The sequence below is a fragment of the Pholcus phalangioides genome, unplaced genomic scaffold, assembly GCF_987345545.1.
Source record: "Pholcus phalangioides strain wild (caught in Gottingen) unplaced genomic scaffold, Ppha-v1.0 ptg000029l_1, whole genome shotgun sequence".
NCBI lineage: Eukaryota > Metazoa > Arthropoda > Arachnida > Araneae > Pholcidae > Pholcus > Pholcus phalangioides.
Genome location: NW_028301619.1, coordinates 3,672,317 through 3,687,799, shown reverse-complemented (window position 1 = coordinate 3,687,799; position 15,483 = coordinate 3,672,317). Strand labels below are relative to the sequence as shown.

The window sequence follows — 15,483 nt, the reverse complement described above, 5'->3', positions numbered from 1 at the left end:
AATTGAAATTAATATTTTTTCAGTTTTTATAGCTCAGAGCCATCTCTTTCAACCACGTAAAACACCAGAAACAAAAATGCTTTCAGTCTGCTGTAATAAAGGAAGAAAGATATGGGCATAAAGGAGAACAATGATTTTAGTCACAGTGCACAGATGGAAAAACTATCAGAGTCCACCACATGCACAGTAGAAAAGGAATTTGTGACATACGCAGAAAGCAATACCAGATTTCTAAAGGAAAAATTTTCTTTTCCGTCTCCTGAAAAATTTGGTTTTATGGACTGAAACCATTTTTCCCCGACCCTTAAATTCATTAATGTATTATTGTTTTCAAACTAAGCTGGACAGTCAAATAAAAGTTTTCTCAAATGCATACTTCAAATTAGTTTCAACTAGTCAATTTTGCTTTAAAAAAAATTTCTTTTCACTGTACTTAACTCTCAATGATATATTTGAGTATGCGAGGTATCTATAATTAAAGAATGCTATTTCAAAGTTGCCTACAGCCAAAACCAATCAGAAAATTGTGAAATTTTGTGGATGACCTAATAAAAGGATGGGACTTCAGCCAAAAAATTCTAAACATTGCCAGCAGAGGGCATATTACTTTGAAAACTTGTAGTATGTGTATGTAAATTTTTCTGACGTCATGCAGCAGCTGTTATAAAACCTGGCAACATTTACAGAGATCTTGTTTTCAATGTGCTTGTTACGCATAATGACCTTAAGTTTACGAAATCACTCTTTGTTAGTAAAGTTGTTTTACCAAAGTGCTGATTCTGCACTGCTGCTGTAGAGAAATTACAGACTTTGGAAGGAATTCAAGGTCCAATTCAATGTGTTAAAACCTCTAGAAATGATAAAATTTAAATAAAAATTCTTTTTCTAGGAAGAGTAGAAAATGCTGTTTCTGCAGGGGCGGTGCAGGAGGTTGTATTTGGCAGAGGGCAGAACTTCAATCTTTCAGGCCAGCACCAGTGTCCGCCGTATAGCAGAAAAATTGGATAGGCCACGTTGAACTGTCCATAAGATCATATGATCTGTACAAACTTTCACTTGTGTAGCAGTTGCTTCCACGTGATTTTGATGTCACACTCTAGTTCTCACTTCAGTTTCTTGCTTGTGGTGATGTCTATCCAAATTGGCCTCAGAACACACTCTGGATAGACGAAGCGCATTTTCATTTGGACAGTTCAGTGAATTTGAATTGCTCAGTAGCGGTCAAAAAGCAAATAGAATGCTCCGTTTCATTATCAAAAAGGTCTCTTCGTGTTCTCTGAAAGTCGTTCTTCCTCTTTTCTGAGGCTTGGTTTGTCCTGGACTGGAGTATGCTGTAAGGTTTTGGAGACCATACCTACAGAGAGACAGACTTGGTTGAAGGGGTGCAGAAAAAAGCTATGCATTGGCACACAGGGCTTGAGTTATGAAGAGAGACTTCATTTCCTGAATATGTTTACATTGGATGAACACGGGTGTTGGGGAGATATGATCGAAATGTTCAAAATTTTAAACGGGATGGATAAGATGGACCATGATTTATTAGTACACAGCCAATCCACTGCTTTTACAAGGGGACACCAGTATCAATTGGTGAGGGACAATGCGAGGTTATGGTGTCGCAGGGAATTTTTCTCTAATAGGGTTGTTAATAAATGGAATAGCTTACCCTGGGAGGTAGTAAATTGTAACACAATTGACACATTTAAAAAGAAATACGATAAATATGTTGGGGTAAATCAAGAAGCTATCCATACTTAGAAAAAGGCAACCATAAATACATTTTATGGGCATTGTATAATATCTTATCATGTATGTATCTATTGTTTATAATTTTTTGATTGCATTTTTAATTGGGTTGCTGTATTTCAGTAATATAATGACATCCATACTTGTTATGGGCATCCTTTTCTCAGCCACCTCGTTGGGCATTTTGCCTGTTGTGGCTTTGTATTGGTAATACAATTGCAGAATTTGGGAACCACAAAATCTGTGTTCTATCCTAGAAGTTCTGTTGCATTCCCCAAAAGTGACAGTATAATGTGGATTTTCTGCATCGTTTATTCTGGGCCCATACTTCTCCAACAGGTCCAGTGACATGCTTAATCACCGGACAGCGAAATGCATCGCTGTTAGAGAATGAAATTGTTCCAACTCTGCAAGCATGTTAATGCCCTGCATGCACAATCTTTATGCAAGATGAAGCTCCTCCACACACATTGCGAAGTGTGTTAAGAATGTTCTTAAATGACATCTTACAAAATAACGTGTCATCAGCCAGCACTTTCCTAATGTGTAGCCTCCCTGATCCCTAGACTGCAATCCATTAGATTTTTGGCTTTGGGATATATTAGAAACATCTGGTAAGTCATGACAACACAAGAACTTTGCTTTATCTTAAAGACAGCATTTCACGGCACGTGCTCAATATTCCCAACCACATACTTCACTCAACTGTGGAATATGCCATCTTGTGATTTCAGATGGTAGCTGAAAATGATGGTCATTATGTAGAACATGTTTGGCTGAAATAAAAATTGTACAAGTAAAAAGTGTGACTAAATGTGTAATTTATTAATAATGTCCTCTGGTGGCGATATTTGGAACTATTTTTTTTCACTGAAAAAAATTTCCATCTCTTTATTAAGTCATCCAAAACATTTCAGTTTTCTGATAACTGGTTTTAGCTGTAGGCAGCTTTGAAATCGGGGCTCTTTAATTCTGGAATACCTGTACATAGCAAATACATGGTCAAAAAACCCATTATGCTTATTTCTTTTCTCAATTGCTTTGGTATTTTAGAAAGTACATCATTTAGTATCATTTCAGCTATATAAGTACAATACTTTTTTATTTTTCTAATGATATATATTTTGTAGTGTTCTTGGAACTCCTCCTCTGGCTGATTGGCCTTGCAATACCTCTTTATCAGTGACATCATTTGAATTCAGTCATGGAGTATCGCTTCGAAGAATCATTCCTAATCTTGATGAAGACACTGAATATCTGATTAAAGTAAGTTCTACTTAACAAAAAATGCCAGAATCTCATTTCTTTGTGGATAGAAATAGAGCTTTATACAAATTTTTATCTTGATTTAAATCCAGGATTTTTTATTGCTGCTTCTGTGAGAAAGAAATATAAAAGCAGTGTTTTAAATAGGACACACTCATAAAATGTTTTCAAAATCCATTTATATCCTTTACGCTAGAAGGACTGACATTTCATTCTACCTAAAGGGACCTATGCTGCTCAAAATCACCAGAGGTTGATTTTCACTACATACTCCTAAGTTTTGTAAGTTTTATTATGTTTAATTGTACATATGAGTGTATAGGGAAGTCATAAAATATGAAAAATAAAAATTTTTTCCACTAAAATTTCATAATTTGATTTTGTTTTTAATACCCAAAAATTCTTCAATGTTTAACTGATAAAAAATATCTACGTGCTAAATGTAGCAGCAGTTTAATTTGCATATGACACTTTTTATATTTTTCAATATCTTTGCTGTTGTAGAAATACATTTCTCGCCCTTTGAAAATTTATTGTTTTGTTATTTCATAGAGGGATTCTGTCATCACTGTCTTTTTCCTGATACAGTAGCACATTTTGTTGTCAACAAAACTCTAATTTCTGAACAAATAAGGTTCTCTAATATTTTTAAGCTAATTTCAACAAAGAAATAACCTTATCAGTTTTATTTTCTGCAAATCAACCAAGTATTTATTGAGTCTAAAAAAATGTGCTCTGGCAATCTGTGTAATGATACTCCCATGGTGTGCTTTCTAGACATTTGATTAACATTATCAATCATTTTGAAGGAAACTAATCCAAAAACTTGATTTTTGATAAATCAAAAAAGCCATCCATTTTTAAATTTGATTTTTTTCTTTTTTTTACAAAGAGCAACATATGCCTACAATTTGTCATATTAGTAGGAACGACATCCTGTTTTTGTTTGCATGTTATCAATAGGTTGTTAGCAATAATTGATCTAATAATGGGGTGGTTTTTGTTTCCTTCTTCAAACTGGTGATTTAATTATGCAGCATTAGTTTTACCAATTTCGCCTTTTTCTTAACCAAATACTGCTAAGATGAATATAGTAAAATGCATAAAGACCAGTTTCATTATCAGTGAATGGTGATTCAGACCAACTGTAAATTGAGTGCATCCGATTTATGATGCAACTTTTGAGTGTGTGGCAATGCAAATGGGTTGAGTAAAAAAAATTTGCAATGAAACTGCACAAAGAAAATTTACATCATGAAGCAATGCTTGAAACTAGGCAAAACATAGCTAATTAGAAAAGTCTGAATAATTTATTTTGATTTCAAAAGGGATTTTTGGCAATTTGAATATGCAGAGTACACATAGGTAACAGCATGCACAACATTTTACTGGTGAATCGTTGATCCTAACAGCATACTTCTAATTAGAAAAAGTGTCCATATATTGTGTAAAACTCAGATACATCATTCATGTTGCAAGAGGTTGTATTATATTATAGTTGTCAAATTTGCTCCCCGGATAGATACCCATTTTCCCCCAGGCTGGATTTTTTAGCCTAAAAAAAACCTGGGGGGGGGGTTTTTGGGGGAAAAAGAGCTTTTTTTTTAGGGGAAATTGTTTTCAAGGAAAATGCATTGCTTTCAGGTTAAAATTTTATTTTAAGGTTAGTTTATGCATTCCAAAATTTGCTGCATAGCGCAGTGTTAAAATATGTATATTTTGAAGTATTTTTTAAAGTTTTTTGGGAGCAAAAATGGGATAAATAATTTCTTGAAATCACACTTTTTTATAAAATTCTTCTTTATGTAAGCATTTAGGTGCGAGAAAGTTTGGGTTCGATTAAAAAAAACTTTATGGTTCTGGTTACATAGCTAAAGGTTTTATTTTTGATGGATCAAATTGTTTAAATATTTGATATTTTTCCATTGCATTGTTTCTTTGTGTTTGTAGCTGTCTTTTTTTAACCATATTTTATGTTGTGAAAACAAAAATGAAAGATATATATACATGTCTACATATAAATATTAATTTCCCAATTAGGTTCTTTAATACATGGGGGGGGGGAAGATTTTTAAACAAAATAAAATTACTTTTTCCCTATATCCAGGTCCAGCTGCAAACCATGTCTCTGTCCAGATGTGTATTTTGACAGGTGTCTGAGGTCCACAAAATTGCCTAGCTGTGGGAATGGGACAAGGATTAAAGCTGAAGAAGCTATGAGCCATGAATGCATTACTGCAAATTTCAATCAAAGCAAGTTTACTAGCTCTTACAAACAGAACTTATTCTAGAGGTAGTATCCAATAGCTAATATCCAATAGAATGCTCAAAATACACAAATCAAAAAACTCCATACAGCTGATTTAAATCTAATATAGCCCTTTCATTGGAAATTAATGAAGGAAGAAGAAAATGGTCTGCAATAGTGCAGAAGGTTTATGTACTAGTATTTTGAGCTTATGTACATTAGATACTGCCTCCTCTATCTGCTTAAACGGTATTTTCCTTTATAGAACTGGTTTTGTTCAGTCAGTTCTATCTAATGCCTTTTGATGAAGTCAATCACTGATGTTGGAGAAATGTTGAGTCAATACTTGAACTCACAATGTCCCCCTCCCCTCTTAGCCCAAGACCCTATGAGATAATAACAGCTATTTATATATACTAGCTCTTGTTTGTATCCTTTGTGAAGCGGTTGTTTGAACTGGTCTTGATGTTTTGGAGATTTGTCTTCTGTTTCATCTACTATAATTGGTTGTTCTCATTTTATTTTTATGACTAAAATTTGAACAACAATAACATGACCACAGAAAATGATTGTTACCGCAAGGAGTCCTGCACCGAGGGGTTAGCTCACCAACCTGTCTGTGAGTATAAAAAAGGCAAAATGGTTGAACGCTGCTGTTTGGAATCAGTAGGTCTTAGTCTAATTAGCCCTTGTGTGCAGAAAATGACTGGTGCAACAAAAATGATCAATGACTAAAACTTGATGATTTAGTATGGTATGAGACAGAGGCAGATTTATTGAAAAAAAAAATGAGCTTAAAGTTTTAGAGAAATTTTAATTTGGGATTTTTTTATACAACACACTGTTATTTATTTAGAAATTTATACTTAAATTAAAATTTTTTTGTTTATAGAATATGTTGAGGTTCAACCCTTCTCGAAGAATCTCATGTAAAGATGCTCTTGATCATCCATATTTCCGGAAATGATCAGCAGTTCAGGTAAAAATGAAATGAAGTAGCAAATTTTAATAACTTTCTTTTGGGTCTAAATATAAATTTGGGTTAAGAAAATATATAAACATACAGAACTTTTGAAGCATATGTCTGTCTATGATAAAGCAAACACATATAATTGTGTATAGGTTTTTCTTTCTCGTTTTGCATTTTTAGTGAACCTTTTTTTTTTTTTTTTTTTTTGCATTCAAGCTACTAATTTCACTATCCTTAAAGTAGCCTCCCTTGTTAAAAAAATTAAAGAATATTGAAAAATAAATAACACCAGTTTTCTTCCTTGACAGATCAGTAATGGTCTTTATAACCTAAGCATTCTCACAATTGTTAACTAATCTACTCTAGTTTCGGAAAAATGAGCCGCTTTGGCATTTACATGCACATTTGTTTAAAAAAAATTGAAACATCCCAGAAACTTGGGGACCCAGTTCATGAAATCCTTATATTTGAAAGTCCAAATTAACAGATAGCTGTAATTAGTATTTCCGTCTTCTGAGTAGTTTCTCTTGAGCATATTAGAGGTAAAAAATTTTACATTTTGTTGATTTCGAATGCCTCATAAAATTTAAAAATACTTTTTCCCTTTTGTGTCAAAAAAAATTTCGACACTTGAATTAAATCTAATTTGTACATGAATGTTTTCATGCAAATGGACATCAGCTTATCTTCCCTGGTAATGTATGTAAATCTGGAATATTTAAATCTTAACAATACAAGTACAAAATAGCATTCATAAATGCAAAATTATGTGTACATTGCTTCAACAGTGTAGGAAAAGCCATGCCAATATTATGATAATGGATTAAGATATGGTTATCTGACTTTGATCATGCCACTGAAAAATCAATGAAAACATTGACGGGTTCACAAGAAAAATCACACTTAATAGATCTTCCCTCAAGGATGTCACTTGACTAAACGATGTAGCTGAGTCATGTACATGCTCAAAGTGGGAGCATACAAAAGTCTTATACTTTTATAGTCTTAAAGAGAGCATACTCTCTTTGGTCCTGAAAAAAGTTTTCATTGCTTTTGAATTCCTTTCTTGTATACGTCTATTCAGTCACTTGTGACGCTGCTCATATATGGCGAGCTGATTTTTTAATTTGTATAAAAATTTGTTTTTGGTGGCAACAGTGCTTTTTTAAACATGTATAAATACTTAAGCTGTAATCTCCCGATTGCCTTTTGCTTTACCATGCATTTATCATTGTACTAGTTGGTTGATATTTTTCAAGTTCAATAAATTAATCATGTCTAGATGGAAGTACTTCTGATCAAAGAATAATTTGGAAATATGTACCGGTTGGAGTCTCTCAAATTGATTTGGCTCGGTGTATATGAACAGTGCCATACATTTATAAGGTCCTAATTAGTTTTACTAAAAAATTTTGTTAGATAATTTCTTTAAACTCTAGACCAGTGGCTTTTGACCTTTTTGCAAGGTTGCACACCCCCAGTGAACTCCAGTTTACACATTCTCACATCTTTTTAAAAATAACAATATAAGTGCAATCACTATTATTTATCACATTTTGTATCTCACGACTCTGGTTGAGAACTACTGCTGTGGAGGTAATATGGAGTTGGCAGCAATATGAAAATAATTTATTATTTAATATTTTATTTATTTAATATGAAATAATTTAATTAATATCATTTACCTCAATTTTGCCAAATTGTGATATCTAGAGTAAGCCTACTAACAATAAAGACCATAATGTTATCACTCACCAAGTCATCGTCTTTCCTTTTTTTGTCTTTGAAAAAGTTTTAATTGTTAACATTATTTTCTAATACTGGGAAGCTCTTAAATGAATGTATAATTTTCATTCGTGTGCTATGTGATGTTTTTTGCTTGAATTTCACGCATATTTTTTTCCTCAGGGTTATGTGTGTACATACAAGAAAGTATCGAAAATTATGTGCATGTCATTAGATTCATGTTGAGAAGTCAAATTCATAAGGATATTTGTTAAAGAAATGAGTAAATACATAAGTTGGAAAATATTTGGATTTCGTGAAGCAAATGCTCAGAATAATTCTTCATATACTCCACATAGAATATTTTTTTTATATTTAGAGGACATTTTAGTGTGTGGGTACCACTTGTTTTATTTGTGTGTGCTATGTTTTATATTCATTGTTTGAATGATGTTTATATGATGGTTTTTTTCCTTTACTGTGGCATCATGATATTGTTTGTATATTTGTTTAAATGTTTTTGTGATTCATATGTTTTAGTAGATTTATGTTTGAATGTGGTTGTTGATGACAATAATTATTTCTTTTACAGTCAATGCTTGATTTTATAAACTATTTTTCATGTCCATACAGGTTTATAAAAACAAACATTAACTGCATTTCTATTTATCCAAGATTTTTATGTATGAATATTTAATGAAGATGCAAACTCAGATATGTATTATTCATTATATCTCAAAATCATGTTTCTTTTGCCTTTAATTTCTTGCTTTCATTAGCAAATTTTGTGCCAAAATAGTAATAAGTGCCATTCACTCTCTCAATTGTATTTGGAACTTTTTCGAAGTAATTGAATAAAGTGCCTTAATTACTTTTACAATAATAAATTTTTTTCAATCTGCTCGTATTTTACATAAAAATATTCAATTTTAGCTCTCGCATATTGTGCCATGTTTATTTATTTTTTAAAATTTTCATATTCACTGTTATGTCAAACAGTCTTTGACAATTTTTTTGATATCCAGACTGAATAAAAATGTGATCGTATCTCTCATCCTTTATATTCATCTTGATGTCTTTTTGTTGATTATTTTTAAATAAAAGTAAAATAGGTTTTTTAATATATTTTTAAGAATTTTGGTAGACATCTCCTAGCAAGCATCCAGGGTTACCAGTTGCTCAATATTCAATATACTGCAGTTTCTAATTCCTAAAGTTCTTCTTTAGAATATTTCCCACGCCTGCCGATATTCAACTTCATTTTTAAAGCTTTTCCCAACGTATTGGGTGCAGCAGAGAAGTTTTGTGCTCCAGTATTTCATCTGTTATGTAGGTATTTCAAGTTGCAAAGTCTGTGGCTTGTAATGGTAAAGATACTACTGAACAGTAATAATGGTATTGGTGGTAACCATACCAGGGCCGGGCTTTGACAAAGTGGCACACTGTGCAAGATGAAAATTTTATGCCCCCACCCCCATTTCTTTTTTTTACTGTGGTGATATCCAAATGTTGTCACGGCTCCATAAATAGATAGAACCTCTCACAACCCTGGACTGATGCAACGCAACTTACTGCCGTTACCTCAAAAGAGGCAGGGTTGTGTCGGAAAAAATTAGCAAAGATTTATAGCAGTGTCCCCACTTGCCCTGTGTTCACAAGTATCCAGGGCTGGGCTTAGAAATTTTGCGGCCCAGTGCAAAAAAGTTTTTGCGGTCTTCCAAAAAATTCTATGTAGTCGCTCTTTGACTAATAAGCTTTTTGAGTTACAAACATAAATCTTGAGAAGGGTGAAAAGAATCGAAAAACTCGTTTTTTTTTAATTATTTCAAAAACGTGTTGATAGTTGGGATCGTAATCAAAAGAACCCGAAAGTTTAGGCACTAAAAATGGCTGAAATAAGCAGACAAAAAGGCACTAAGAATACCCAAAATAAGCACTAAAAAAGCATAATTTAAGGGTCCAAAAACTAGTTGAAAAATTGGTTGCACTTAATCTGTCTACTGTTTCAATTAGAGTTTATAATAACTGCATTATTATCCAGGTTAAATTGATTTCAAGCTCAAAATAAAGTATTTGAGGTCCCTCAGGTCAATTCCTGGACCACCATTACCAGACGTGGGGCCTGAAGAGAAAATGATCTGTGGGGCTCCGTGTTGTGAATAATTCTCTTTTATCTTATGTATTACTTGGAATAATCACTATTGTATCTATAATTGAAACATAGCTACCTTGTTCTATTGGAGTAAAAAAAAAAAATTATTTTTGTATTCCCACATATGCAAGCACAGCCCTGAGGGTAACACTGGTCAATTTAATCAAATATCAAAAAATATGTTTGTAAAATAAATGGTTATGGTTTTTTTTGCAGTGCGTTTGAGGTGTAAAAACAATCGAAACAATATGGGTCCCCGAAGCTGTCTTTTACTTTTCCTCAGGACATTAACTGATGACCTCTGGGATCAGTCTTCGGTCAGTTATACATATACAACGTAGTCGAATGCCTGCGCGAGACATGCCTATGATCTGAAGCATGTGGAGAAGCAAAAATTTTTAATTTGCCTCTGCTTTTCTAGTATGGGCTGCATTCATCTGAAACGCCACAACCAACACACATGGCCTCCACACGGGTGGGGCTGACAGGGCTCCAGCTGGGGGGACCCACAATGATTTTAACCTTTTTTTTTCATGCAATAAATTCACTTTGGGGCCCGTGAAACATCTGACAAGGAGGCCCACCAAAAATCAGCCGAGGACCCTTCTATAGTGAATATATAACAAAAAAATATGGTAATTGTCCCGGGGCTGGAGTCCTGTCAGCCCCACCCTTGTGAGGACCATGGTTATATGTTAACACCATCAGGTCAAGGTAAAGTTAACGCATGGCAACACCAAGTTCCCAATCCAGATCATCTCGCCAAATTATTCATGTTTAAATGGAGCTGGGAGGGAACTTTCTGATGAAAACTAATACTGAGAGTTGGAAAATTTTGTAAAAAAGTTTTTTTTTTTCTCTCTCTCTCACACACAATGATTAATTAGTGTGATCTACCTGCTTGCACTTCATTGTGGCTCGAATCATATTGAACAAACATTTCCGATATATACTTTTAAAGTGTTTCTTCATCCTCATCAAATATATGTTGCAGTTCGATAACTGTGATCATTTTTCAAATCTTTTATTGCTGTTTTTGCTTGATGTAAATAATATAGAAGTAAAGGAATGATATACTGAGATTCCCAAAAATAAAGAAAAACATTCTGAAACACGTTAGAACTGCATTTGAAAATGTAGATTAAATTTGAAAATGTAGATTAAATTTGAAAATGTAGATTAAATTTGAAAATGTAGATTAAAATTACTACAGTATATTCCGTTTAACACGTTCCCACTTAGAAATTTTTCTCGCATAGTACGATTTATTTTTGTAGTCCTAACCTTCACTAACACTTTCGAAATTTCCCGAAAATTTCGAAATTCTATTAGTGGGATTCACTGTATATATGAGCTCTTCAATGTTATTTTACTTGTTTAAAATCAAGAGTTTCTTGTCACAAATAAAATCAAAGATTACAATCTCAATATTTGAATATTCAAATTCGGAATTCAAAAAGACTCCCTGGTATATATATATATGTGTGTAGGGGTTGTCGAATATTAACAACACTAGCCGCAATCAGCCTAAACCCAGGGGTGGAGATACGGGGGGGGGGGCAAGGCAGAGTAATGCTCCTCCCCAGCGCGAATGACAGAGCCGACTGATCTAATGTATATGCATATAGTACATGAATTGGTATCATCATCATCACAACCCCTACCCAGCCGTTCATGTCTATCTCCGCCTATGCCTAAACCTCAGAATTTATTTAATAGTAGGTAAACACATTGTCTTATCAGAAAATTAACTATCGGGACGTCAAGAAACGTAGCCTACATCCTAAATTTTTGGACCTTCGTGCTCTTAAATGCTTCTATTCATGAAACAAAATATCTCTAATGTTGGTACTGTACTAGGTGAATAATTAGATTGAGGAAAAAAATCATAGAAATGTCTTGTCTCTTTTTTTTTTTTCGGAAGTTCAATAGTAAAAATTTAGAATTTATACACATTGTATATTCGTCTTCCGGAATGGATGAGGGAATGATTCAGATGATGGTGTTTATGAATGAAAAGTACTCAAGCCTCCTTGGAGAAACATGACAGTTCCCAGGAAGGCATGCAATTAACACTCCGGAGGACAGTCGAAGTTGTCTCGCTCCGAGGCAGTCATCATCTAGAGATGTCCGTGCTACAAACCAGATGGTAACTCCGACGAGAGGGGAGGTTTGCAAGGATAAAAAATTACTAGATTTCTTTTGTGGTGGCCCTTTTCGTTTCATGCCCGAAGCATGTTTTTCCCCTTGGTTAATGTAGCCCTGTTATTCTTTAATGGCACAAAGAAAGGCCAGACTTTTTTCAGGAGTAAAAAATGCGACTCCATCCGCATACACTCTTTTCCTCTTTGAAATAAGCTAATACCATACCTAATAACACTAAAAATGATATTATAGGGGCTTCAAACTCATAGGCGGAGATAGACTTGGAAGTCTGGGGGCACGGTGATGATGTGAATTCATATATACATATATATGCATTAGATCAGTCGACTCCACCTTTGACACTGAAAGGGGGGGCCGTATCTACGCCCATGTTGAAACTGAAAGTCCCCTTTCAAACATTAATAGTTTAATGGGAAAAAAATTAAATTTTAATCAAAAATTTCCAAAACATGCTGAGAAAGGAAAGGGTTTCGTTCAGAAAAATTGCAGCCCGGTGCGACAGCACCTTTCGCAACCCCCTAAGTCCGACCCTACAAGTATCGAATTATACGCGTCATTCTCCCCCATCAACTCGATGTAACGTGCAAGCCGTTAGACTAAAATGGATAGCTGAACCCAATGACTAAAGAGAAAAATTGCACATGCGCCCAGTGGCACATAAGGGCCGAAGACCGCAGCCTGGTATTTGAAAAGAAGTGTGAAAACGACTTGTGGGGCAAGTAAGAAGTTGGCATGTTGAAGTGGAAGAGATTTGAGAATGGTCTAGATCAGCGGTTCTCAACCTTTTTTGACTCGCAAAGCCCTTTCTGGTATATAATTTCTATGACGGAGCCCCGATGGTCTATTTTTATTTATTCGTCAAAGTTACTGATTTATTTTTCTTAATTAAAAAATATTTATAATTATTTTTTTCTTCAAATTTACTTTTTTTTATTTTCCTCGAGCGGCCGCGAAGCCCCTGGAGAGTGCACGCGGAGCACCGGTTGAGAACCGCTGCTATAAAGCGCTATTTTTGACCTCAGACTTCTTTTTTTGTTCACAAACAGAATTCGGAAGGGGTTTAAAATTTGGAATCTGTTTCCAAACACAGCTATTAAAAAAAAATCAAATTGGATTTTTTACAAAAATTCCTCCTCAGTTTCTTGAAACGAAAAAAGAGGAATTTCATTTTTGAGGCCCGGTATGGGGCCACAACTTGCATACAGGGCCGCAATCAAGAGAGAGCAGGGACGTCTGGCACTCTGGGTACTGGAAAATCAAGGGCACTGAGTCACACTTTTTTTTCTGTTAAAAATTACATTGAGTGGGGCGTTACAATTAAACCTGTTCCGGGCGACAGAGTAAACTTTTCCTCCTAGTTGCGCCCTGCTTACGCACCAGATTAATTCTGGGACTGGGTACCTGGGGAACTTCGTTCCGTTCATAATCCCGACAGACGAAATCCGGACAGGGTCACAATCTCGATACGGTTGAATCGAAAAATTTAATTTCTCCATATATATATATATAAGCCGCACTTCCCACTTTCTCTCGAGATTTACATTTCTCGCGGCGAGGGACACCGATAAGAAGAGAAATTGCGATAAAATAAATTTTCTAATTTTAATTTCATTGTATATAATCCGCACTTCGGGATTTGCATTTCTCGCAGCCATGAGGCGTTGGGGCGCCTATAAGAATAATAAATTGCGATCAATCATCTCTTGATACGGTGAATTTAAAATTTCAAAATTTATTTGATCGCAACTTATTCTTATCAGCACTCCCCCACGACCCTCACCGCTGGAAATGAAAATCTAGACAGAAAACATGAAGTGCAGCTTATATGGTGAAAATGAAATTTCAAAATTTACTTGATTGAAATTTCAAAATCTGCTTGATCGAAATTTCAAAATCTGCTTGATCGAAATTTCAAAATCTGCTTGATCGAAATTCATCATCTTGATCGACGCCCCTCGCTGCCGCAAATGAAAATAATGAAATTCTTCGGCAGGAAGCGCGAAGTGTGGTTTATACGGTGAGATTGAAATTTCAAAATTTACTTGGTCACATTTTGTCATTTTGAAGTGGTCCCAATGCCCCTTGCCTCGAGAAATGCAAATCCCATCAGCAAATGCGAAGTGCGGCTTATACACACTTTCGAATGAAACTAAATATTGTTACTTCAGGACTCTGAAGGACAAAAGCAAAAAAATATTGAATAATCTTGGTAGAATTTTGGCAGAATTTATATCATGAATTTATTAGTTTTAAACGAACATATAAACAATAGTTATTACCTATAATATTATAAACAATAATTGAACAAGAACTGTGAATCTATATGAGGGGAGTTCAAAAAATGTTTAGAAGCAAACATTTTAATATCAGAGTGATTAATGTTCTATCTTCAAATATGCTTCAGAGAAACCAGATATCCAACATTGGCCAACTTTGCTCATTTTGTCTAACCATGTTCTGAAACATGCCGCCAATCTTTTGGAATGACATTCAGTACCTCTTTTTCCGAAGAGGAATGTGGATGAGCTGCATGTGTGGGGCTTAGTAGTAGTACCTCTTTTGGAAAAAATCTCTCTGCAGAGAGCAGAGAAAATAATGTATAAAAAATTAGAAAAAATCTTGAAATTCATGCATCTTGAACTTTTTGTATAAAAACAAAAAATTCAAGATGCATGAAAGAGTTTTTAATAATTAAAATACTTCTGCTGAGAGACAACCCATTTATTTCAAAAAAAAAAAAAATGTCTCCCCTCTATGCTTAGGAGCATTTATCCTGAACACTATTTTTTTTATCTTGGTATCAGATTTCATCCTTCTTATTAAGTCATCTCCAGTGTGTGCCCCCCCCCCCCCGATCTAGAGTCACATTCACTAGAGTACCTCGTTCATAGGCACCGAAACGTAGGGGCTGAGGTCATTTAAGAACCCCCAATAATTTCTGAAAAAACAATGCAATGCAGCTTTACCTCTCCTGCATACGTGCTTGAGTGCCCCCCCCCCCCACCAATGTTTTCTTCATGTCGGCGCCTCTGACCTCGTTTACCAATCTTTGTGATCATTCCTGGATAATAGAGATGAATGAGGTTCTTGCTGTTCTGAAATATATAAAACCAATAAGCTATCTGGACATTACGCGGCGAACTTGGAAAAAGTGTTGTGCCTACTGTGCGTGTTTTAAGGAAAAAAGAATCGTCTTTCTGTGGTGTACTG

General features: G+C 34.6%; 1 protein-coding gene across 4 annotated transcripts in view; it reads left to right on the top strand.

The window, feature by feature from the left end:
- The window catches only part of LOC149067592 (cyclin-dependent kinase 6-like), a 39,810-nt gene extending 30,731 nt beyond the window's left edge, over positions 1 to 9,079 (top strand). For 2 of the 4 annotated variants that reach the window (XR_016195319.1, XR_016195320.1), the window contains exons 7-10: positions 2,877 to 3,012; positions 5,120 to 5,265; positions 6,153 to 6,239; positions 8,139 to 9,021. Coding sequence is in view for 2 of the 4 variants with exons in the window: in XM_089252444.1 (XP_089108570.1) it covers positions 2,877 to 3,012; positions 6,153 to 6,227 (211 nt within the window). In the remaining 2 variants the exon portion in view is untranslated. Of the gene's footprint in view, positions 1 to 2,876; positions 3,013 to 5,119; positions 5,266 to 6,152; positions 6,240 to 8,138 lie in introns of all 4 variants that reach the window. The other 2 variants (XM_089252444.1, XM_089252445.1) reach the window with 2 other exon arrangements.
- Positions 9,080 to 15,483: the final 6,404 nt, after the last annotated feature.